This window comes from Panthera tigris, chromosome A2 (genome assembly GCF_018350195.1).
Source record: "Panthera tigris isolate Pti1 chromosome A2, P.tigris_Pti1_mat1.1, whole genome shotgun sequence".
Taxonomy (NCBI): domain Eukaryota; kingdom Metazoa; phylum Chordata; class Mammalia; order Carnivora; family Felidae; genus Panthera; species Panthera tigris.
In genome coordinates this window covers 59,666,682-59,692,381 of record NC_056661.1, presented here as the reverse complement: position 1 = coordinate 59,692,381, position 25,700 = coordinate 59,666,682, and the positions used below count along the sequence as shown (strand labels likewise).

The following is a 25,700-nucleotide window of genomic DNA, read 5'->3' as shown; positions in this document are numbered from 1 at the left end:
TACAGAGTCTGTAAGTGGCATTTTGCGGTGAACCACCTGATAGGTCAAATAGTGATAGTCCTTTGAGAATGAGGCTTTGAAAGAGCTCCAGCCCATTCTTCTCTTTCCAGGCTGTTGGTTTTTAAGGGTGCTGCAGAGCTGCAGAGCAGGGGGTGGGACTAAGGCACAGTAAAAATATCACAAACACCATGGACACAACAATGTGGCTGTTCTTGCTGAGGATTCAGCATTTTTTTTTAATAAATACTCCTGCATTGCTCCAAGCCTTTGGTGAATTTCCAGAGTTCTGAAAAACTGGATTCTGACATTTTTTGCTAGGTATCTTGTTCTTCTCTGGAGGAAAGAATTTTCCTCCACCTATACCACCAGTTTTGCTGACTCAAATTCGTAAATATTGAGTGCTCTCTTCTGTGATATTTTATTTTTCTCAAACGTGCATATTAAATAAAAACTGTTTAAATTGGGGTTGCAGGAGACCGTGTGGCTCAGCAGTCCCTGAGCGAGGGGCTATTGATTGGGTAGAATGATGCCAGCCTCTGCTGGACAGAAGGGCCTGAGGGCTTACAGGGTATCAGTCCTATGGGGGTCAGGAACTCCTCTGATCAGCCACTATTGCTTTGTGCCTCCCAGGTTAAGGCTGCCAGGGGCTCAGCTCTGCTCACATGGATGGGACAGAGACCCGACAGCGGAAGCCAGAGGAGCTGGCTCTGCCACACGCCTTCAGCCCTGGAAGACTCTCTGGAGCCTCAGAAGATGGACTTCCGAGTGTGTCTGAGAGCCACAGGGTGGTCTCTAAACCACTGGGGTCTGAGTTCAGCAGGGAGACTGCCTTGTCCATTGGCCTTCAGGTGATGGTGCCCTTCATGTTTGCAGGACTGGGACTGTCTGGGGCTGGTATGCTTTTGAACTATTTCCAGGTAAGAGGGAAATAAATGGGAATGGTGGTGTTGGGGGCACTGTTGAATGCCATACCTGAAAAGTAGGACTTTACACTTTGAATCCAGCTTGAGGGACAAGGGACAGGACGTCCTCTCCTTAAATACCATTTTTCTATAAATTGAGAAAGATTCTTTTATTTACTGGTGGCAGAGACTAAAATTAACCCAGGTTAAGCTTTAAAAAGACAATTTATTAGGTCATATAATTGAAATATGTAAGGGGTTAGATTTCAGGCATGGCATGATCCAGGTGCTTAAATGATTAGCAGGATGCTGGCTTTTTCTCTGACACTCATCTATGATTTATTTTCAGGTAGGATTCTATACATAGAGGGGAAGATGGCCCTTGGCATTTAATTTCAACTTAATACATGCGTTCTTAGAAAAAAGAGAGACTTCTTTGTCAATGTCTACATCAGTCTCTAAAAATTGATGCTGATGTCAGGTGTCCACTCCTGTTCCAGTTTCTGTTCCCTGAGGGAGAACATTCTCTGGCTCGCTGACTACATTGTCATCACTCTTGGAGGGGAGGCAGGGTGTCTTGATTTGCAGCCCTACCGAAATGCCACAGAGTGAGGAACTGGGAGTTACCCATCAGACAAAAAAGTTACCAATGTACCCTGACTTTCTTGTTCTTCTACTGTCATTCCTTTCATTGGTATGGTCTCAGAAGTCCTCCCTGGAAGGGCATAGTACCTAAGAATATTCTAAGTCATGACTGGCCACACTGTCATTCCTTTTATCAGTGTGGTCTTCAGAAGTCCTTCCTGGAAAGGTATAGTCCCTAAGAATATTCTAAGTCATAACTGGCTAGATCTCTCCTAGTAGTTAGCAGTCAGCGGAGATCAAAGGCTGTCTAGAGTGAGGCAGACTGGGAGAAGCAGGGCTGATGTGTGTGACAGTTCCTGGCCTGTGCCTCACTCAGTGCTCCAGGGGCTCTGTGCCTGGTGACCTAGGCCCTGCCCCTCATGGATTTAAGTCCCAGTTCTACCACTTAGCAGTAAGGCTGGTGGTTTAAATTTTTAAAAAGTGTTTTTTAAGTTTATTTATTTATTTTGAGAGCGAGAAATAGCAAGTGGGGAGGGGCATAGAGAGAGAAAGAATCCCAAGCAGGCTTCCTACTGTCAGCTCAGAGCCTGATGTGGGGCTTGAACCTATTAACCATGAGATCATGATCTGAGCTGAAATCAAGAGTTGGATGCTTAACTGCCTGAGTCACCTACCCCTAAATTTTTTTTAATGTTTTTTTTATTTTAGAGACAGTGTGAGTAGGGGAGGGGCAGAGAGAGAGAGGGAGATGCAGAACCTGAAGCAGGCTGCAGGCTCTGAGCTCTCAGCACAGAGCCCCGTCATGGGGCTCAAACTTACGGACCACAAGATCATGACCTGAGCTGAAGTTGAATTCTTAACAGACAGCCACCCGGGCGCCCCTAAATTCTTTTTAAACTAACACTAAAATCAAGAGATTTTATGTAAAAGTCTGAATTTCTGTTTTGTCTTGAAACTTGGCAACTCTCGCATAATTGGCCCCACTTTCTCTCACTGCACAGTGGATGGTTGCAGCCGCCTCCAGGCGGCCATGTTCTCTGATTTGCCACAGTCCCCACCATCCCACTGCATTCCACCACCTGCCTGGCCCTGCTCCAGTCTGGAGTTCTCAAAGACCCTTCCAGTACCCAGCTGTCTAGTTCCTCATGACGTCACAACACCAGTGACCACCAGCTCACTCCCAGAATCCACCTGGACCTTGCCTGGCCCCAGGATGGCTGTCTCTTAAACCAGAGCACCTATCCCAGTCTGATTCAGTCTCTGCCTGCATGTTTGGTCTCTCTGTGCCCTCCAGACCCCTCAGCCCTCTCCTTTTTCCTGGTGACCTAGTCCACATTTTTCTTGACATGGTTAGTCAGCACTGCGGTAGCCTCTGGAGCACCTCAGTGTCCCAGCCTCCTCACCGCCCTACTTACTTCAGGTGCTGTTCCCTGCAGTCCATTCTCAATACCACTGATTTGCAAGATGCCTATTTTATTGAATGTTATGTCAGTATGGTGTCACTGGGACCCCCCTATACAGACACACACACACACACACACACACACACACACCTCACACTTATATATTTATATATGCATCCATATATATCAACCCCCTAAACATACACACATTGGTTTAGAGTGTATACACACAGGTTTATAGATTATATAGGGAGAGTCAGTATAATAGTGAGCTGAATTGCTTGAGAGTCCAGACTCTGGAGCTAGTCTAACTGGGTTTGAGTCTGACTTTTATTATTTACACAAGTTGCTCTTTGTTCCCCTGTTTTCTCTTCTGTATATTAGAAATGAGCCCAGAAGTTTGTTACGAGGTCTGTGAAGTGGAAGTTACAGGGCCTGGCACTAGGCAGTGAAGGTTAACTGCTGTTAACTCCTGTTGTCATTGATATTCTGTCAGTGCAACAATTCAAGAGGATAAAATTAGGCAGAAATACCCATTCTACAGTTTTTTTCATGTGTTTGTTGGATCCACATGAAGGTCATGGCCTAACTGCCATCTCAGGGGGAACTCCATGATGCAGATCTGAATTTTATTTTTATTATTTTTATTTTCTTAAGTTTATTTTTTGAGAGAGCAAGCAGGGGAGGGACAAAGAGACCTGCATGTTTGCAGAGAGAGAGAGAGAGAGAGAGAATGAGAGACAGAATCCCAAGCAGGCTCCACACTGTCAGCACAGAGCCCGATGCAGGGCTGAACCCATGAATCATGAGATCATGACCCGAGCCAAAATCAAGAGTCAGAAGCTTAACTATCTGAGCCACCCAGGTGCCTTGCAGATCTGAATTTTAAAACCTCTGTTGATTTCTCTACTGACTGTGGAATAAAATCCAAACTCCGCAAACTGGCATCCAGACATCCTGAGCTCACCTTGGCTGTATCAGTTAGGATGGTTTCAGCCACACATACCAAAAAAACACCTGTAGTAGATTAAATAAGAAGGAAGTCTGTCATCTCCCAAAATGGAATTTCCAAGATGGGTAATTCCAGGCTTGGAAAGTATTACCATAACCGGCCCACAATGACTCCAAGGAACCAGGATCTTTCCAAGTTCCTGCCGAGTCAGCAGCCAAAGTTGGCTTTGCCTTACAGCCCCATCATATCCAGAGGGAGAAAAATCGGTCTTCTGCTCTGGTTCCTTCTCCTTTTTCTTACTCATTTCCAAAGTTTATTTATTTATTTTGAGGGAAAGAGAGAGTGAGCAGGGAGGGGAAGAGAGAAGGAGAGAGAGAGACACACAGAGAGAGAGAGAGAGAGAGAGAGAGAGAGAGAGAATCACAAGCAAGCTCCTCGCTGTCAGTGCAGAGCCCAATGTGAGGCTCAATCCCACAAACTGTGAGATCATGACCTGAGCTGAAACTAAGAGTCAGAAGCTTAACCGACTGAGCCACCAGTTACGCCTGGTTCCTCCTTCTTAAGCACAGGGAACCTTTCCTGGTTATCCCCAACACAACTGTTCAACTTCTCATTGGCAGATTTGAGCATGTCCTATTTCAAAACCAAAAATTGGGAAAGAGAATGGAATGGCCATGATTGGCTTGGCTTGATTGAGCTGAGAAGAGGAGAAGGTCCCCTGCCCTGTGGATGGGTTCCTGTGTACAGTTGGTTCTGTCGGGAAGGTGAAAACAGTCAGTGGTGCCACACTGGCTCAGCTGACTAAAGCCAGCACTACTGGACAGACCTCTGTCCGCTCTGTCCAGTGGTGCTGGCTTTAGTCAGTTGTGTGGTAACCCCCAGCCTCACTTAGACTGCCCCCTCCCTGTGCCTTCTTTCCCACCAACCCTGAGGGAAGAGGCCTCCCATCATCCCTCCCACCCCGTTTCACATGGACAGCCTTACATGGAGCCTTTCTTGAGGTGCTAGCCTCACCAGCATGTCACCTTCTATAGATGTTGGGATATTTGCCATTTCCTTTTACCATGTGCAGGATCTGATGCTCTCCCTGGCTTGAATGTGAACTCCCTGAGAAAAGAGGCTGTGGTTCAGAATGTAAAAGGTTCACAAATATGCACAGGGACAAGGTCCCCAGTCTATACCAAGGCAGCCACTGGGCCCCAGTTGGTTTTGTTTTCTCCTAAAGATATTTTATGCACGTACAAACAAATATCTATATCTGTTCATCTGTCTCTGTATATTTTGCTCACTTTTTTTTCAAGTTTTGGCATATACAAACTCTTGACTTTTGGTGTTTTCACCTCACAGTATAGCTATACAGTATATTCACTACACAATATATTCACTTTACAATATTCTTTATAGATACATTAAAAGTTTCCTTTTTTAGAAATGGTTGTTCAGTATTCCATTATACAAATATACCAGAATTTATTTAACCATTTCTTTTCTGATGTGTTTTTAAACTTAATTATTAGTTTGCTAGGGCAGCCATATCAAAGGACCATAGATCGGGCAGCTTAAACAACAGAGACTTATTTTCTCTCAGTTCTGGAAGCCAGAAGTCCGAAATCAAGGTGTCCTCAGGGCTGCTTTCTTCCGAGGCCTCTCTGTGAGGCGTGCAGATAGCCACCTTCTCCGTGTCTCTTTACATGGTTGTTCCTTTGTGCATGTCTACATTCAAATTTCCTTTTCTTGTAAGGACACCAGTCGTATTGGGTTAAGGCCTACCCTTGTGACCTTATTTTAATTTAATACCACTTTAAAGGCCTTGTCTCCAAATACAGTCACATTCTGAGGTGCTGGGGGTTAAGACTGCAGTTTGGGGGAGGGGTGCATGATTCAGCTCATAACAACACCTTAAAATAGTCTTACTAATGAAAGCTGCAGTGAATAATCTTTCTTTTTAAATTTGTTTATTTAGAGAGAGAGCAGGGGAGGGGCAGCGAGGGAGACAGAGAACCCCAAGCAGCCTCTACGCTCAGCACAGAGCCTGACTTGGGGCTTGAACTCCTGAACCATGAGATCATGACCTGAGCCAAACTCAGGAGTCAGGATGACTACCTACTGAGCCCCCTACAGGCCCTTGCAGTGAATAATCTTGATGTTTGCTACATGCTGGAGTACATGAGTAGGGTACATGTTGCAAGTACAAGTGCTGGGTCAAAACATCATGCATTTGATAGATATATCACCGAATCACCTACCCTTGGGGTGGGACCAATTATACTTCCTCCAGCACCATAGGGAGATGCCTGCTTGCCAATACTTAGCAACATAGTTTATTTTCAAACTCTGTGATCTTTAACAATCTGATAGATGGAAAATTGCATTTCCTTGTACACTGTATTAGCTTCTATCACTATGAAACATGTCATCCCCCAATTTAGCAGCTTAAAATGGTACTCACTTATTACCTCATGGCTGCCATGGGCCAAGAATCCAGGAGACCTAGGTTTTCTGCTTCCATATCTCTCAGGAAGCTGCTGTCCAGACGTCAGCCACAGCTGTGGCATCATCCCAGGGTGCTCATAGGCTGTGGGAGGGATTCAGCTCCCAACAGGTTGTTGGACTGAGGGCCTCAGTTCCTCGCTGGATGTTACCCAGAGGCCACCTTCAGTTCTTTCCTCACTGGACATCTCCAACATGGCAGCATCATCAAAGCATGCAGTCTGAGAAGGAAATAGAGTCCGCTAGCAAGACAGAAACCACCTTTTGTAAATCTTACCACAGAAGCAACATCTTTCTTCTCTTGGCTGGAAGCAAGTCACTGAGTTCAGCCTGCGTTTCAGGGGAAGGGATTATACCCAGTGTCAGTAGAGGAGGCAGGGATCCTTAGAGATCATTCTCCAGGGCTGCCTGCTGGGTAGTGCAATTTGTATTTCTTACATTAGCAAGTGAAGTTGAATATCTTTGGATGTTTGCTTCTATTCTTTGCCTGTATTTTTATGGAGTGGTTATCCTTTTACTGGCACCTGAAGGCTTCTTATATATTAGGGGAATTGACCTTTTAATTGTGATATGGATTATAAATATGTTTCTCATTTTTCTATTTGTTGACTTTGCTTTTGATGGTTTTTGTTGTACATATGTTTATTTTTTATTTATTTTTGTTTGTGTATGTAGTGAGATTAATACTCTTTCTTTTAAGGCTCTATGCCAGTGTCCTCCTTAGAAATAGAAGCTGCCGCTCATATAGTTCTCCAGCCCCCTGGGTGCCCACACAGGGCAGCATATATGACAGGGTTTTGGGAATGTGTATATAGGAAGAAGAAAGAACCCCATTCTTTGTGATGAATCTGATCTCTTTGTATTACATGTAGCAGAAATTCAAACTGGTGGTCCACAGACATCATGCTGGTTTGCAGAGTGGTCAGGAACCGTGGGCCCCATGGAGGTGGAGTGGGGGTAAAGAGGAAGAAGGGTCTGGCAGGGATGGTGCCTTAGCAAAGACACGGAGCCCTCTAGAAAGGCAGGATGGCAAGGGGCTGATGGGAGGGGAGAAGCAAGGGCATGGAGAGTTATGTGAGGGAAGGGAGTGAAGCCTGGACTGAGTGCCACAGGGTATGAGGCCAGCCTTGATGAGGGATAGATTCCCATCGTTGAGCTGTGGGGATGGTCGAATATAGGGCATCCGGCCTTGGACTTGAGAAATACAGCAGGTCATTAGTTATTACATATACTCCTAACCTGAGAGGGGGACAGCAGATGCTGTGAAGGGCCCTCAGAAAGGAGCGCTTGGGAGCAGAGTGAGCCTGCATGGGCTTGGGGAACACTGTGTGCTATCGGTGGGGGAACCCTCCACCACCCCTGTTTCTGAAGAAGGGTGTGCCTGGCTCCTTCACACGCCGGCAGGGAAGCAGACAGAGCCCGCTCCTCAGGGATAGGAAGGGTTGTGGGAACAGAGCGGGGTGGAACTTATGGTTAGGTTCCTCATGGCCTTCCTGCTTTCCCCCCATGTCACAACACATAATACTGCTAGTTTTAGGCCTCATACCACATTGACCCCATGATGCCGTGACACCAACTTAAATCGTGGTGGTGACTGGGACTTCTAGGGAGCAGGTAAAGAACCCCCTCATCCCCCCAGCAAGTGAAGCAGTCTCTTGACCTGGAGGGAGAGGGCCCCCTGGTGAACTTATAAGGGTTCCCCATTGCAGCCAATAAAGGTAGTGGAGGGGCTTGTGTTGGGGTGCAGATAGCTTGTATCCCCAGGAGCACAAATCTGATTAAAATCAGTGCCAGGGGTGCATGGCTGGCTCAGTCAGTTAAGAGCGTCCAGCTCTTGATTTCAGCTCAGGTCATGATCCCAGAATGTGGGATCAAGCCCCATGTTGGGCTCTGCGCTGAGTGTGGAGCCTGCTTGGGATTCTCTCTCCCTCAGCCCTTCCTCCTCCTCCTTTCTTCTTCTTCTTCTTCTTCTTCTTCTTCTTCTTCTTCTTCCTCCTCCTCCTCCTCCTCCTCCTCCTCCTCCTCCTCTACTTCCTCCTCCTCCTCCCCCCCCTTCTTCTTCTTCCTCCTCCTCCTCCTCTTCTTCCTCCTCCTCCTCCCCCTTCTTCTTCTTCTTCTTCTTCTTCTCTCTCTCTCTCTCTCTCTCAAGAAAAAAAAAAAACAAGAAAAAACTCAAACAATACCACATTAATCAACCTCCAACCCCCACTGGGGCTTATTTTTCACCTCATAGCTTAAGTTTGAGGAGACCAGTGTGCCTCTCAATTCTTCTGGCTGCTCAGGGTCTGCAGAGGAGGTGGGAGTTTATTGAGTCCTTCTTGTAGAGCTAGCACTGTGTGTCCTCAGAAGCAAAATGAGGGCTGGCCACGACCTGTAATGTTGGAAAATAAGGAGGACAAGCAGTGTCCTGGTGAGGCCTTGTATTATGGCCTTAGTGCATGTGAAGACATCTGTGATTTTGACCTATATTTTGGGTGTCTCTGAGGCAAGAGTGCCCTAGTTCCTTAGCGTAAAAGTTTTGGAACAGCTCCTAGGCAGTGGCCCAAGAGTTTGTAAAAAGTTGCAGATGGAACCATTTTCTGGCCAGAGCATCCAGTGCTAAAATGGCAGCCTAAATTTGGCCACTTTTGCTGACTGTTGGGTGAGTTGTTTCCTTTATCAGGGACATAAACATTCCACTGAGCTCCATGATGTAGTATGGTGGTCATACCACCCATAAGTATACAAAGTCCATTGCTGTTCACTAGGTTAATGTCAAAGGGGCTCCCTACATAGCCAAGGGGACTGGGGGAGGGGTGACCTCCTCTGGTATGGTAGCATCTGGCAAGGGACTAAGGAAGGACAGAGGAGGCATCCTTCTGTAGTGGCATATGCCAGAGAGTCCAAGTTTGACTCTATCCTGTATTGAGTCCTCAGTAGCTATGCCTCCCAAGGCTCAGTGGTCTGCTGCGTAGGGAGGGTCACAGGCCAGGGTCTGTGAGAGCCTCCCTTTCCAGGAGAGCCCAGTATGTAGCCAGCAGTTGCTGCTCAGTTGGTGTAAAGTTAGGCAAGGAGGATATTTTCTTGCACCCAAGGGCTTCTTGGGCAACATATATCCATTATAGGTGTGTGGTCCAGGACTCCAAGAAGCATAAGAGGAGGTTGCTAATGCTTTGTCAGTGAAGGAATTTTTGAGGGCACTGATAGCAATGCCTGTTGACTTTAATTTGGACAGATTCTAGAGCCTTTTGTTGGAGGTATCTGTTTAAAACAGCCTCCTTTGCAAGTGACAGCATAAATGGACTAAGTCAAATGTGCAGAGGAGGACTGTGTTGCCTCCAGAATTCAAAAAGGACTACAAGGTGTTGGGCTTCTATGAACAGTTTATTAACAGTGTGGGTGCTGAGAGTCAATGGCTGTTTTCTGATAGTGTCAAGAATGGAGTTGCCCTCGGTTTACCAAAATAATTTTTAGGAATTTGCCAAGGTGTCTGGCTTTGCCCCACATGTGGAGTAATGGCCCATCCTCTCTTTGCGAGCTTCTGAGTGTTTTGCCTTTAGTGAATGTGTCACATGAGTCTCCCTGGAGGAGGACATCATAATGTAACTTTAGACCTGTGCTCCTTGAGAAAGGTGCATGCAGTTAAGATGTTGCCTGCAAGACCGTGCGTGCCAGAGCTGGTTGAGGTACCCCGTGATAACCTGGAAAGTCTACTGTGTCCGTTCAGAGTTGAAGGTCACCTGCGCCTAAGAGGGTATGGAAATAGGCATTGAACAGAAAATATTAGCCCAATCTATAGTAGCAAAATCCTTACTGGTGCTGATCAGGGGGAGTCAGTAATTTCAGTTACATTGGATGTTGTGTATGGGGCCACAGTGGATGGAACCAGAGCATGAAGGATGCAGTCATTCACCCTGTGGCAGGTTCTTTCCAGGTTTAAGAGCAGGCCAAATTGGACTTTTAAAAGGAGAAGCAGTGGGGGTAATCACCAAGTAGGTCTTGTATGATAAATTTCAAACCTTGAAGGCCCTGTGTTAGCTTACATTGGGCTGTGTTAACTATTTTATTTTTAGCTGGGTGGAGGGGGGTGTTCCGTGGGGTCCCATCTTGGCAGTTTAATTTATAATTCAGACTAGGTGCAGGAGTGCCACAGAGCACTTGCCAGATACAGATTGCCCTGAGGTGCCTCCTGCTGGGCTATGGCCAGTTGGCAATAGTTCTTGCCTTGGTGATGGGAGGAGATGGCATTACCCGGGAGAGACAGTGGGACATGGAACAGGCTAATAATGCACAAGCTGGCCAGCAGTTAGTGGCTCCATCCCAGGCAGCACTGGCCATGTCAGGAGCTAGTCAGGCAGCAAAGAGCAGTTACAGTGAAAGCTGACCAGGCGTCTTCTATCAGGGCTGGGCAGTTCTGTTTGTGATGCCAGCTGCTGCAATCACCCTCTCCTTATTCTGTTGGTGAAGGAGGGGTTTCCACCCTATCATATGGAGATGGCCAAACACATGACCCCAACACTAGACTGAGGAAATCACAGTTTATCGGTCACACAAACTCACACCCAGGGACACGCAGGGTTGCACTGGAAAGCAGAGTGAACCATGAGGGGTTGCAGGAGGCAGGCTTTGTAGTAGCAATAGCATGAGTTGCCCCAGTTCTCATTGGAAGGTGTGATTGACTTGTTTGAATAATTCTGTGGGCCGGCAGGAACTAAAACCCCCTACTCAGGGATAAGTGGGAACTGTGCCTGGTCCCCTTGGTAAGGACCGTTGCTTGACTAGGGGACCTTGTCCACTGGAGAAGAGGGGGAGGGGAAGTTGCAGGTAGACCCTGTGAGGCCCTCCTGGTTTCACCACATGTCAAGGCAGCAGATCATAATAATTTTAGGGCCTTACACCACTCAACCTACAGAAGGCTGATTGGGTTTCTTCTTTTCTTTGTTTCTATGATTATATATATTTGTTTTTTCACTCATTAATGCAACACATGTGTGTCAGCAGTGGGGGAGAGAGGACCAACACTATGCTGAACCCTGTGGGGGATACAAGAGCCAGGCTCCACTCTCACAGCATCACAGTCAAGCAAGGAGGGTAGCAGATGCATTAGTGAGTGTTAGCAGAAAGAGCTATGAGGCAAGAAGGCCAGCTGTGTCTCAACCTTGGAGAGGGAGGTCCCAGAATGCCTGAGTGACATGAAGGAGCTGCTTGGAGAAAGTGCTTGAAGACAGCCAGCCCTGGGTAGGCATGAGTGCTCTGGTTCTGTGTTTTCACCTGTGGGTGGGTTCTGCCAGCGACATCAGAAGCGGGAAGTAAAGAAGAAGCCCTCCATTATTGAGAATGTAATCAGCTTGATCTCTGAGACCTTAACAGGATGAGGAAGAATTCAGGCCTTTTAAGATTGGCATTTTGGCTCAGAACCAGCCCAGGCTCAAGATGCCCATGAAAGGAATAGGAGGCCATTTAGAAGGTGTGCTTCTGGGAAGACACCCAGTTCCCACTGAAGAATCAGAAATGAAAGCCAGGAATGGTGATCTGCATTCCAACGCTCTCTGCCCACCCTCTGCAGGCCTTCCTAATTGTCCTCCAAAGACACACTCCCAAAGAATCAAGGGGGTTGGAATAGATGAGTAGGTCATGCCGCAGGCCTTGGGATCCTGATTCTTTGGTCTGGGCTTGGGCTTGGGCTACACATTTCAGGAGCTCCCAGGTCATTCTGATGGCAGAGTAGACTGAAAACCACTGATGCAGTCCCACCTCTCATGTTTAGAGTTTAGAGGCCTGTACAGGGGCAGGGCCTTGTTCATGGTCATCCGGGAAACCACCTAATGCTTGACCCAGATTCCATCTGCTGCTCAGTGCAGCCCCAGAATCTAGTTCAAGGTCTTTGAGCTTTTCTCCTGTGCTAGCTGTTTTTAAAATTACATTCCTGATCTTCTGGATTCTGACCCAGTAAACCATGTTGACGTATTTTGTTCTCAAGTTGCATGGGAAAGTAATCTTTCTCATGTAATGACATCTTTTATTTATTTTTGGTGACAGTTTATGTTTTGATGGTTATAAAAGCAAGTAATCACAATAGAATGTTAGAACATTATAAAATAAAGGTCATTTTAAATTCTGCTTCTCAATGATAGTCACTCTTAGCATCTTGATGACTATCCTTCTGAACTTCACTACTTGCGTGTGTGTGTATTATGTGTGTGTGCATTTATCTTAATTTCTCATTTGGTTTTTTAAACAGAAATTAGAAATATTTTTTAATAATTAAGAACTTACTTAATCAGAAATCTCTTTCTATATGGAATTATGTAAATTATTGTCTGTTTCCATATCTTCTGTACTGATGAGAATGGTTCAAGGCCCACTGTGTATGATTATACATTGTATTAGGATGTTTGACCACATTCAAAACTAAATCACAGGAGTTGTTGAAGTCAGAAGAAAGCAATCGCTTGTTGGGGGTCCCTCCAGCTGAGTTCTGTGGGAGCCGTGTGGTCAGTGTCCAGAGAAACCAGCCCAGCCCAGAGTGCTTCTGTCTGAAACCAATTAACTTCTCAACTCTTTTCTCTGAAATATGCCATTTGTGTCTGCCTCCTCCTGGTTCAGACTCTTGTTTGAACACAGGAACCCAAACCACAGATGCAGGCAGCATCAGACAGGAGAAGGGTGTGGAACTGAGAGCATGGAGGGTGGTGGAGGCAGTCTGCCCCCAGAGTTGGGAGCTGAGGGTCTTAGTCCTGCCTCTGATACTGACTTGGGGTGTGGTCTTGGGTAACCCCTCTCAGGGCCTTTGTTTTCTCATCTGCAAAACTGGTTTACTTCCTGCTGGATATCCTAGAGATATTTTGAGAGTTTGGTGATTGAACATGAAATCAGTGTGAAAGGGCAGTGAGAGGCACAGATGGGTACACAAGGGAATGAAGATCTTTCATTCATTTGTTCATTCCTTCATTTGCAGGTCGTTGGGTGCTGTGTATGGTTGGTTGATCCTCATTTCTTGCTCCCATTCCTTGGGTTTCCTTCAGAGCACTTATCACAGGTCATAATTACATTTCCATTTTTATGATTATCTGCCACACTGAAAAGCTCTAAGTACGTGCTGTTCAGCTAACAGATGTACCACAACACTTAGACCAAGAGTCTGGCAAACATAAGGCCCTCAGTACTAATCTGTGGAGTAAGTGAATGAATACTTTCCCCTGCTCTAAAAGATTGTGGCCATGAATCAACCAGACTCCACCTCAAGAGGAGTGCACTTTGGGATGGGAGGGTTGATGTATGTACATTTCATTGTGTCATTAGGCATATGTGGACTTCCCTCAGAGAGGTTCAAAAAAGAGCTTTGGTAATTCTGGGGAAGATGTTAGGCTCTGGCCAGGACACTGGAATGGCCTCAGAGATGAGAAGGCACCTCAGTTGGCCATGAGGTTTGGCAAGAGTTTGGCCTGAGCAGCGAATGGAACATGCAGAGGGAGTAGTGTGAACATAGGCACAGCCCATGTGAGGGTCCACAGGAAGCTCCTTTTAAGGCATGCGGTGTATGATCATGTACTAGGCAGAAAGAGGGCTCAAAAGGATGCTTTCCCCCCCAAATTGTGAGAGACATTGAATGTCTGGCCACAAAATCTGAACTCTCTCAGGTAATGAGTTGACAGCTATTGAGGATATTTGGGCAAGCAGGTGACTTGAAGACATAATATAAGATATTAAAGAGCAGGTATTACTTTTGGTGGACAAAAGGGTTAGGAGGTAGTTAAGGGCTATGGTGAAGGTGGTGTCCATGAGCTGGAGAGGAGGGGAAGACATGGGGACCGGTAGACTGGATGTGGGGTTGAGTTGGTCGGGGAATGGGCAGTCAGAATGCAGTTTGGGCTTCTGGCAGAACCATTTATTGAGGCAAGAGGCTTGGGGGAGGAGTTGGAAGGAACAAACTTGAAAGACTAATTGAGTTATACAGGGGTTACACAGAGCCTGAAAGCTCAGGGGAGGGGTCTGGACTAGAGAGAGGTTTGGAAATTGTTAGTTTCTCTGAGATGAGAAAAGTAAAGGGTGGAGATGAGGTTCCCCAGATGTCCCAATTATCTATTGCTATGCAACACACTGCATCCACATTTAGTGGCTTGTTTAAAGCTAGTCATTCAGTTTGATCATGAATCTACAGTTCGAATAGGGCTCTGTGAGAATGGATGTCTGCTGTGTGCAGCATCTGCTGGGGTGGCTTGCTAAGCATTGTACCCAATCCAGGCTAGCTCACTCACATGACATGACAGTTGCTGCTGTCACCTGGATCCTCAGCTGGAACAGTCATATGTGGCCTTTCTGTGTGACTACTTGGGCTTTCTCATAGCATGGTATCTGGGTTTCAAGTATGAGGATCTCAAGAGATGGGAAGCGGAGACTGTTTCTCAAGAACCAGACTGACACAGTGTCTCTTCCACTGTGTTCTACTGGTCCAGCAGTCACAGGTTGAAGGGAGGAGACAGAAACTCCAACTCCCAATGGGAGAATGTCCAAGAAGTTTAGAGCTCATTATGTCTGGCTCCAAGGAAGGGCTTAAAAATATCTATTGAATGAATGAGCAAATGAATTGTTTGAGGACAGATGTAGAGAGAGGAATATTTGGGGCATGAGGAAAATAGTTGTTGGAGAAGTTTGGCTGGAGTTGGGAGAGAGGTGGATAGGCCTGGGGAGGTCAGTAGGATCTAGATTGTGAACTCCAGGCTAAGGGGATGGGACCTGAGTGTGGGATAGACTATCCAACAGAGGGGAACCAGGAGGTTGCCCAAGAGGGCCCTGGTTTAGGAACAGGAGCAGAAGTTGAGGCTCATATCAGGAGCATGGTCCAGGAGAAGTCCCACAGGGTCAGTAGGTGAGTGTGCTTCTGACCTTCAGCCTTGGGCTTCTTCTGGCTGTGACCTTGATCCCTGTTCCAGCCAACCCTCATGCCTGACATTCCATCCCTGCTACCTGTGGAATGCCCAGTGCACACCCAACAATAGACTTGCTGGCAGTCAAAGGTGATATCCAAGCCTACTCTCTGGAAGGGGGCAGTAAGCTGGGTATCAGGGCTGGTCTAACCTTTGTAATGGATGAGAGTGGAGTCTCTTCAGAAGCATCTTTAAAAAAAATTTTTTAATGTTTATTTTATGTTTGAGAGAGAGACTGAGCATAGGTGGCAGAGGGGCAGAGAGAGAGGTAAACACTGAATCCAAAGTAGGCTCCAGGCTCCAAGCTGTCAGCACAGCCCAATGCAGGTCCCGAACTCAGACTGCGAAATCATGACCTGAGCCAAATTCAGACACCCAGGTGCCCCTATGTTTATTTTTGAGAGAGAGGCAGAGCATGAGCAGGGAAGGGGAAGAGAGAGAGGGAGTCACAGAATCAGAAGCAGGCTCCAGGCTCTGAGCTGTCAACACAGAGCCCAACGCCGGGCCTGAATTCACAGACCTGAACTCACAGACCTGATCATGACCTGATCAGATCATGACCTGAGCCAAAGTCAGACACTGAACTGACTGAGCCACCCAGGTGCCCCTGCAAGTGTGTTTGTCAGTTTTCTGGGCCCTTGAGAGTAAAGAGGGCTGCATTTCCTCTGTGAACATAGCTTCTTCATATGGTCAAGAGCCCTTGGATTCTGAAGTCAAGATGATCACAGGATGTGGCTTCTTTCTTGGGTACCTGCAGCCCTCTCAACCTTGAGGCATAAAACTCCTCAGGGGGCTGTAAGAGTGGGTCCTTTAGGCTGAGATTTCTCCAGGCCCTTGTCTGCCACGAGTAGAAGCAACTGGGGAGCGTGTGCAGAGGCGGGCAGGATTCTTTATGGCCCTCACCAAGGTCAGGCCTCATGTGGTTCTGTCTCCCTGGGTCTAGCCCAAGCCAGTGTAGGCTGGAAGGCTGGATGCTATCAAGGTCACTGTGAGAGACTTAGCTGAGGGACGTCCTGGATGACAGAGCAGCTACTCTCTGAGGAGAACCTGATCTGTAGGGGGTGGAGAGACAGCAGGAGTTTGCCAAGGCCCCACATGAGGCTCTGAGTCACACTGGCCTTTGTTCCTTGCTTGCTCTGGCCCTTGGCTGAGGGGCATTTGGGGATCCTGCCAGCGGCTCAGGGCACTGGCAGTGTTCCCTATGTGCACATCTTTGGAAGCATATCCTGGTGCAGGAGGAAGACAGAGGACACAAGTGGACGTCTTGCTCCTGTGAACGTGGTTGGCAGCCTGATCATGGTGGTCACCCAGCTGAACCTGCAGTTTTGCTTCTAGGACAAGAAGTTGCGAGGCTTCAGCTGTGAACTCACCCGGTCCCCCCATGGGGTCTTCCCTGAGACCGTCTTCTCTATCATGTGCCAGATCATGGTGCCCATTCTACTCTCAGGCTTGGGCATGTTGACAGCCGGCCTGGTGATGAACACTATCCAAGTGCGTACCAGGCATTTGGGGGCCTGGGGGGAGGGGGGTGGGAAACCAGGCTCCCTAGGCATCACAGATATGATAGGCCAGGGGACACCAGAGGCCCTGAGTCGGGGTGCAGCCCAGGATTCCCGGGCTCAGTGGTGCCAGCAGGAGGATCCTCCAGGGGGCCTTGTGTCTGAAATTCCAAGAAGCTTCTGACGACCCTCTCCAAGGTCAGCCCACACTAACCACGTTAGCTCAAACCATTTTCCTTCCAGATTCATCAGGCAGGGCCTGGAGAAGTTCAAATCCTCTGCCATTCACTTACTACTTGAGGGAATTCATTAGCTTCTCCCGTATCAGTTTCCCCATCTACAGATGGGGCTAATGAATGCACCGACCTCACTGGGTTGTGAGGGTGAGACACCCAGTGTGCTTCGTGTTGTGACTCCAAGGGTGATGGGCACTGTTCCCTCCAGTCCCCAGAATCTTTGTGGGGCTCTTCAGTGAGGGGACAAGGTCCAGATCCCGGGCTGGGGTCCAGACGAGTGTGGGGATGTGGTGGTCTCTGTTGATTAGAAGCATTGTGGGGAGGCCCTTAAACGAGCACACACTCTGGCATTCACTTCTCCTGGTCTCTTTATGCCCTGGGGTTGGTTCACGTAATGCTGTTTGAATCATTGAGGGTTTGCTGTGTCTACCTAAACATTTTTATAGAGTTAGTGTGTGATAGTAAAATTAGCAAATATGCACAAGTGAAGAAGGAAGGGTGCCCATAATGTCTATCCACATCGTGGTGTGTGTCTATCAAGAATGTGTAAACATAAATATATGGGATCTTGCTATGTAATGTGCTTTTATTATATTTTTTTTAAAAGAGTGTGTGCATGTGTGTACGTGAGTGAGGGAGGGAGGGGCAGAGAGAGGGAGAGAGAATCCTAAGCAGGCTCTTTGCTGTGAGCACAGTGCCAAATGTGTGGCTCGATCCCATGACTCTGGATCATGACCTGAGCCAAAATCAAGAGTCAGATGCCCAACCGACTGAGCCACCCAGATGCCCCTGTAATGTGCTTTTTAATCAGTGAAATTAAATTTAAATTTAGTTTTGCAGCCCATGGGGACATTGCAGCTAGTGCAGTGCCTTCCTCAGTTCCACAAAGCATCTCCTTCCTGATGACAGTTCAGCATTCTTTGTGCATCTGTGTGTGAGTTGAAGAAGGGTTATCAACACCCACCCTGTCCCCTGGTCTCTGGATGAGGCTCTTGATGACTCTGCCTTCAGACTTAAGTGGATGGGACACTCACCCCTCCTGGGGCTAGGGCAGCCCTTTGTGTACTGGCCAACTTGCTGTTAGAAAGCATTCATTTGGGCTTGCAACCTAGATCCCCGTCTCTCTCACCTCAGAGCTTCACCCCTTGGGCTGCTCTAATAGTCTCTCACCCCCTTCCTAAGACCCTTCTCCAGAGAAAGACTCTGCCCTGTGTCTCTGTTTTGACCTTCCATGGCCACTTCATGGAACATGGTTTTGAGCCCCTATACCACAGTGCATGTCCTTCAGTTGCTGCAACCTGAGAGGTTATATATCAGTCAGTTGGGGGATCTCAGCAGAGTCTGGAAGATTGGATGGGATGTCAGGGGAAGAAGGGCTCGGGATTGTACCCGACCATCAGCAGGGGTGACACAGGAGGCCAGTCCAGGAGGAAGTCCAACTGGAGGGCCGTTTCCTGACCTCTGTGTTAAGTCTCCATCTGGGAGTCTAGCATGAAGAAAAGGGGATGTCTTGGGAAGCAGGCCCAGACCATACTTGGGCAACTTTGCAAATCCAGGCCTTGAGCCATCCAGCTTTGGGAGGCCCAGCATTTGGGAGGAACAGAAAACAGCCCTGGAAGACCCAGCTCATTCTTTCTCTCCAGTTTGCAAATGTGCAGTGACTCCCAGGTGTGGTGGGGTTCAAGGGCACTCAGGTTTTCGTGGCTCCTGCACGTGCACCACCACCTCCCTGGTCACCCCCGCTCAGTGGTGCAGGATGTAGCCTTGTCAACACTGTTCCAGGGGGAAATTCCATAACATAGGAGGGTGGCCTGGCTCCCACTATACCCAGGCTGCCACATTCTGGGGCCTCATAGCCCCATGAGCCTGCAGCAGGGATAACCTCCTGGCAGGGGCACCTCGTGGCTGTCTCTGGCATAGTGGGCTGGCCCCAAGAGTACTGGTTAGGTGATAATTTTACCTACTGTAGATTTGGGGTCAGGAGTCTCTCTGTTAATGGGGTTTGGGGTCAGTCTATAGTTGGGTCCAGGGATTGGGGCCCAGTAAGGGGCCAGAGAGTATCAGTTCAGTTTTTTTTTTTTCAAAAAATTATTTTTCAGATACACAAGTAAGGTATATATAAATGTTTCTCTCCCTTTCTCTTTTTTTAATGTTTATTTTTGAGTGTGGCGGTGGGGGTGCAGGCACAGAGAGAGAAGGCGAAAGAGGACCCCAAGCAGGCTCCAAGCTGGTATCAGCGAGCCCAATGCAGGGCTTGAAGTCGCCAAAGTTGGATGCTGAACCAACCGAGCCACCCAGGAGCCCATGTTTCTCTTTTTTATAAAATAAGTATTTCAGCCCTCAATCTCATCCCTGGAGGAAGCTTCTATTATCATGTCATGTGTATCCTTTCAGGCCTTCTTGGGGGTTTATGTAGACCCGTGGGCACCAGAGACAGTGACAGCAGTTGTAATTGTTAGAGTGTATGTAGTCTTTCTTCACTGAATCAGAGATGAATCAGACAGGGTGTCTGCTTTTGAGCAGCTGGTAGCTGAGCACAGAGTAGGATAGATGAATTCATTCATTCATCTGGTTCCTCGTTTATTCATTCAGCATATCTTGTTGAATTCTGTGTTAGCTGCTCTCAGGCCCCAGGAGTGCAATGGTGAGCAGAAACAGACCTGTCTCTGCCTCCCTGGCTTTTGTAGCTTAGGGGGTGAGGCAGGTGCTTCATCCCACGAGCCAGTGTTAAGGGAGTGGAGCAGTGAGCAGACATTTGCCTGTGAAGAAAGAGGGAACAGTTCATTTTTCCCAGAGGAGTCAAAGAATCTGCAGTTAGTAGGACAGTCGGAGTTGGACCTTACAGGATAATATAATAGTTTCTGGGATGATGTGAGAGAGAGCAGACAGTCCAAGCAAAGGGATCCGTGTGTGCAGAGATACAGACAAATGAGTGGGCATTTGCAAGGAGTGAGGAACAGCAATTGGCCATGGTCATGGGGTGGGGTGCCGGACAGCCTGTGAGAAGGGCTGTCTGCTCTGCTCAAGTTGTATGCTGAGTGCAGAGGGGTTGTTGTTTTTTGTCCTCGTTATTTTAAAATACATGTGTATTTTATTGAAGTATATCATGGATGTGTTGAAAATTGTACGTGTTATGTGTACAGTTTGAATGACCATCTCAGGATAAATGCACCTGTGTAATCCCCATCCAGGTCAAGAGCATTTTCAGCCCCGAGTGGGCTCCTCCATCCTCTGCCCCACCTAAACCAGTCTTCTGCCTTCTAATACTGGGCATTAGTTTTGGATGTTTTTGAAGCATGATACTACCATAGACATTCCTGTCTATTTCTTGTATGTTTTGAGGGGACAAATCTATTGGGTGTATGCCCAGGATCAGAACTGGCCAAGGGGCTGAGTGACAGGGTCATAACTGTAACAGAACTGAACTGTGGCAGCAGGGTGAAGGCCACAGGGAAGAGCTGGGAAGCTGTGGCTGTATCAGAGCCCTGCGAGTGCAAGAACCATTACTAACTCTGACTGATTTTGATCTCCCCAGTGCCCCTCATAAGATTTATTTGAAGCATTGCCAGAGAGGGCAGTGGTGGTGGAAATTAAGACAGTTACCATGACTTGGATGCCAGGCTGTCAGGGAACACAAGGGGTTACTTAAGTCCCTGCTGGAAGAGCAAGAATGCCTGGAGCCACAGTGGGCAGGGCAAAGGGTCTGGGCAAGGAAGGTCAAGTCTGGAATCCTGATTTTGAAGGGCCCATGGGATGTCAGGATTCAGTCAGCAGTTGGGTAGGCAGGTGTGGTGCTCAGAAGACAGATCTGAGCCAGAGATGTCGAGCATCACCAGCACAGAGCACAATGTCTTAGTCAGAAAACCCTAACTCCAAGTGACTAGAGTCATTTAGGATTCCTATAAAGAAGGCTACAGATCAGACTGCTCTAGTACTTGTTAGTTCCCTGGATTAACAGTGTCAGCGAGGATCCAGGGTCCTACTGCTTTTCTGCTTTAGTCTTCCCTGTTAGTTGACTTTGTCCCATAATAGACCCCTGGTGGTTATATGGTGCCTGATGTGTCTAGATGTGACTTCTCAAGTCTCTGTGGCCATCATTGTGTCCCAGCCCACACCCACATGACTGATGCAAAGGCTCTCCTCCTGCCCTTCACCCCCTTAGGGCCGCTTGTTAATGTAGGGAGGATGGAGATGGCTGTGGGTGAGGTCATGTAGGGTGTGCAGTAGAAGGTGACTGAAGCCTTGGGAGGGAGAGGAAATGGCAGGGAAGGAGAACGAAGATGAAGCATGAAGGACTCAGGATTAATAGGTTAGGAGATCTACAGCCTTTTGTCTCCTGACCTCTGGGAGCCACTGTTGGCAGAAAGCAGACTTGGAATGGATGGGTCAGGAACCATGAGTGCGCAGAGCAGTAAGTGGTTTGATGCCAGCCTAACCTTACCCTTGGCTTGGCTCTGTCTGTTCTGTAACAGGGAGTTTCTCAACTGTGGAGTTAGAGGACAGGCCTCTTGAAAACGATGGACTGTTTTCTTGAGCATCAGTTCCATAAAGCTATTACGTAACCCAAGGACGGTCCAGAGTTGAAAAGCCTGTGTCCATTTGGAAGAATCAAGAATTATTGTTAGACCTTGGTAAAATTTCTAGCTTTGCAGCCTGCCTATCTGGAGAAAGGAAATAAAATTCTTTAAATTAAATAATATTAAGAAAAAGAGGTCAGGAGCAGGAAGAGGAGCCCTCAATGGAGGTCAACATGGAATAAGCAGAGGTCAGTTTCGGACTGGGGGAATGTGGTTGTGAGTTCACAGGTGTGACATGGAGTGAGAGGTGTGCCTGTCACACAATTGGAGCTTAACACCAGCTGGGACTGGGGGTAGGGGAGGTCCATAGCTCAGAGAGCCAAGGAGTGAGGAATGGAGGTTAGAAGAGCCCAAGGAAAGGGCATTGCTATGGGGTGGGGAGGGACAGCAGCTAGCATAGCATCTGAGAGGGTGAGAACAAGACTCACTACGTTCAGTGGTGCTGAGGAAGACAAGGGCAAGCTTCTGTGATGGGATGCAGAGAGAGGGGATTTATTTTTACACTTGAGTTGGTGGGGACTTGGTCTTGTGTGTCAGCGAAAATGAAGGTGCTTGGGAGCAGGCTGAGGTGGGAGGCCAGAGGAGGCTTGGGGTAGAGGATGCCGGCCTCAGGGGAGGCTGGAGCCCAGGGAGGGGTGCCTGTGCCAGGAACTGGGCTAGGGACTTCCGTTCCATGCATGCTGTGGCACACTGGTGAGATAGCTGCACAGGGGCCAAATGCTTCTGGAAGCCTGGGAGCCACTGGAGGCCGCTGACAGACAGTGGGAGCACCTTCTTGCCTGGTGACATGGTTTTCTTCTGAACTTTCAGAGAAGGGTAGACTCATAGCTCCATCAGAGCTGGGATTGGATTCTGAATTTCCCAGCTTTGCCAATGAGGTAAAAAGAAAGAGGGAACCGGCAGCCATGAGTGCTCTTCCTCTCTCTGAGGACATGAAGGACGCCTGACCCTTTCACTCTAGACCCTGTAAGATGTTTTGTTGGGCTGCTTTAGAGGACTCTTCTGGGCTCTACCCCCATTCTCCTCCCTTCCCACCATATCTTCAGTCTCAGGCAACAGGGCCCAGACCCCAGGGCTCCTATCTCCTAGCTGACACAGTAGGAGTGTTGTTTTAGGTCTAGAATTCTAAAACCCGGAGGAGCTCTTAGCGTAGGGATCACAGAAATCTATAGGGGACTGAGAGGTAAATTAAGTCAATAGAATCAGATGAGGTATTGAAAATTGATGGGGGTAGGTTGGGGATAAGCAATCTAATTGCATATAAATTGGTGGGAATAATTTTCACCTCACAAAGAAGTTATTTTTGAGAGAGAGAGAGAGAGAGAGAGAGAGAACACAAGTGGGGCAGGGGCAGAGAGAGAGGGAGACACAGAATCCAAAGCAGGGTCCAGGCTCTGAGCTGTCAGCACAGAGCCCGACGTGGGGCTCAAACTCACGAACTGTGAGATCATGACCTGAGCCGAAGTCAGACGCTCAACTGGCTGAAAGACCCAGGTGCCCCCCTTTCATACTTTTTTTAATCTTTTACCTTTGATAGAGACCTGGATAGAGCTACATTCTGTCTGTTTTGACAAATCCAGTGTCCCCACATGATACTCTGGGTCACCGGAAAATCTGTGTCACTCCTTTGTCCCAGATGTTCTCACCAGCTCTCCCATTCATGAGAAATCTCCCAGCTTTGAAACTGGTGACTTGTTCCTGTTGCTACAGACACATGGGCCACCCTGGGTATGTTGTGTTTGCAGGCTGGATCCCGCCATTCAGGCTCGGACACAGTCTGGCCTCCAGGTTTCCTAGCTGCTGAAGTTGCCACAACTTCTCTTAAGAAATTTCGAAGATGTGCCAGTATGTGTGTTTGGATTGATCTTACTCTTTCCCCACCAGCACTGGCCTGTGTTTATGGAGGTTAAAGACCTATTGACGTTGGTGCCACCCCTGGTGGGCCTGAAGGGGAACCTGGAAATGACGCTGGCATCACGACTCTCCACTGCTGTAAGTAGATAGTTGAGCATCTGGGCCACCTGCCTCCCAGGGACGGACACATGGGCACCTCCCAGTTTCTCCTCATAGCCTTGTTAGACAGGTGGGTTTGCCTCTCCGAAAAGACAGGTGTCAAGAGGTTTTGTTCTGTCATGATGCTCCACCTGGTCGCTCCTCATAGCCTGCTATCTGTTGTTCCACAGCACAACTGGACTTCTGGTGAGGGCCAGGCTCAGCCCCGTGTGCCCTTGGTTTCTCCTATAACCTGCTGTGTCCCAGAGCCTGGCTCCACACATTCACACAGAAGCTATAATGAGCAATGCAGCCTTACTGAAGGGTTTTAGAGATGAAACAGGATTTTCGTCACCACATCATCCATCTCTGTTAGAGGATTTTCTTTTCTATGATGGCTCTGAAATGCCCCGTCAGCAGAGGAGTCTTCTCAGGACTCCCTAACTCACTCTGTCCCTTGGGCTGTCACTCATTCTACCCCTCCTAGCTATCCTGGGAATTGCAGTTCTTTTCCTTCTATTATGCAGAATGCTCTTTCCCCTTCTGTGAAACCCATTTCACGTTCAGGATGTGAACAAGGCTGATGGCAAGAGTAGGTATGTTGTAGTCAGGAAACTGAAAGAAGAGTGATGTAATTGGAATAGTGAGGGAAAGAGGTGGGGCCTGCCTGGAGAGTGGGTGAGGGGTGGCTAGCCGGACAGTGGCCCCCAAAGAGCCACATCCTAATCCGTGGGACCTGTGCATAGTTTCTTATGTGGACAGGGTCTTTGCTGGTGGGATGAAGTGAAGGACCTGGACACGGGAGATGATCCTGGATTATCCACATGGGCCCAGTGTCATCACAAGGCTCTCTAGGAAGGGGGGGACAGGGACGTTTCAGAAGCAAAGGCCATGTGAGGGAAGTCAAGTCAGAGAAGATGCTATGCCACTGGGTTTGAAGTTGGAGGAATAGCCAGGAAATGTGGCTTTACCTGCTGGAGAAGATGAAGAAACAGATCCCTCCCTCGAGCTTTCTGAGGGAGTAAGGCCATGTGGACACCTTGATTTTTGCCCCATAAGATGCATTTCAGACTCCTGGCCTCCAGAAGGTAGGAAGTACAGAAGTGTATTTCTGTGTACAAACTAGAAATAATCATTTACAAAATACAGTTGGAAAAGAGGTATCTTTCAAACCATTGATTTTATTTTTTAATTTTATTTATTTATTTATTTACAATAGAATGTGCTTTTAATAACACTAGAAACCAGAGGAAATAAACAAGGCTGCATGGATGATCTCATTTGCACATTTCACAAAGCAATCATGTACAATAATGAATACCCTAATTACTCAAGAACGTCCATATTAATACAGAAAAAGAATTACCAGAGGTTATATAATATTTGTTTTCAAAACAGACAAGATGGCTTTCACTGGACTTCACTGTACCCCAGAGAGATACCCAAGGTTCATGTTAGAATTTCAACACAAAGAAAAATTTGCAAGAAAAAAAAAAGAAACACAGACTCAGGAAAAAGAAACATCTTTTGAAAAGTTACTCTAGGTTGTAATAAGATTTTAAGAGTGATTTCAGCTGGAGTTGCCTCTTTAGTGAACAAACAGGGGCTCTGAGGCTCACTGTGTGATGGCACAGGAGGAAGAAAGAAGCGGGACACAGTAACAGAGATGAGAACCCAAGCACTCTGGCACCAACAAGTGCTATTACATATGCAGAAGGCACTGCTTAGAGGAACTAGGGTTTCCAAAACCAGACATATTTTGGAGTGGCTAGCAGCGAAGATGGTTGGACAGGTGGCTGTTTAATGAATTTTGAAGACAATAGAATTCACAGTGGGAAGCTTACAATAGAGCTGGCCTTCTATAGGAAATCTTTCAGGAACCCTTGTGTTCTTGTTAAACATATAGGAAAGACCAAGCCAACAGATCTGCAATTCACATGCAAGACAAAGCAAGTGTGATCTGGGCTAAATACACAGAAAGGAATCAGAGCCTTCTCAAGAAGGCAAGAGGAACATTTTTGTGCACCTGCTTCTTTTACTGTGCTGACTTAGGGCATTCCACAAGAGTTGAAAATAGTGATGGATGCAAAGCCAATTAACCTGGTCTGTCAGTTATAGGTAACTGCATAATATTAAAACATAATGATGAAGAATTATA

The 25,700-nt window shown here is 47.5% G+C and overlaps 1 protein-coding gene across 4 annotated transcripts in view; it reads left to right on the top strand.

The window, feature by feature from the left end:
- The window catches only part of SLC41A3 (solute carrier family 41 member 3), a 94,900-nt gene that overhangs the window by 16,213 nt on the left and 52,987 nt on the right, over nucleotides 1-25,700 (top strand). For 2 of the 4 annotated variants that reach the window (XM_042962582.1, XM_042962590.1), the window contains exons 2-3: nucleotides 631-917; nucleotides 23,435-23,542. In XM_042962582.1, the coding sequence (XP_042818516.1) occupies nucleotides 663-917; nucleotides 23,435-23,542 (363 nt within the window). In that variant the 5' untranslated portion in view covers nucleotides 631-662. The remainder of the gene's footprint in view (nucleotides 1-630; nucleotides 918-23,434; nucleotides 23,543-25,700) is intronic. The other 2 variants (XM_042962594.1, XM_042962601.1) reach the window with 2 other exon arrangements.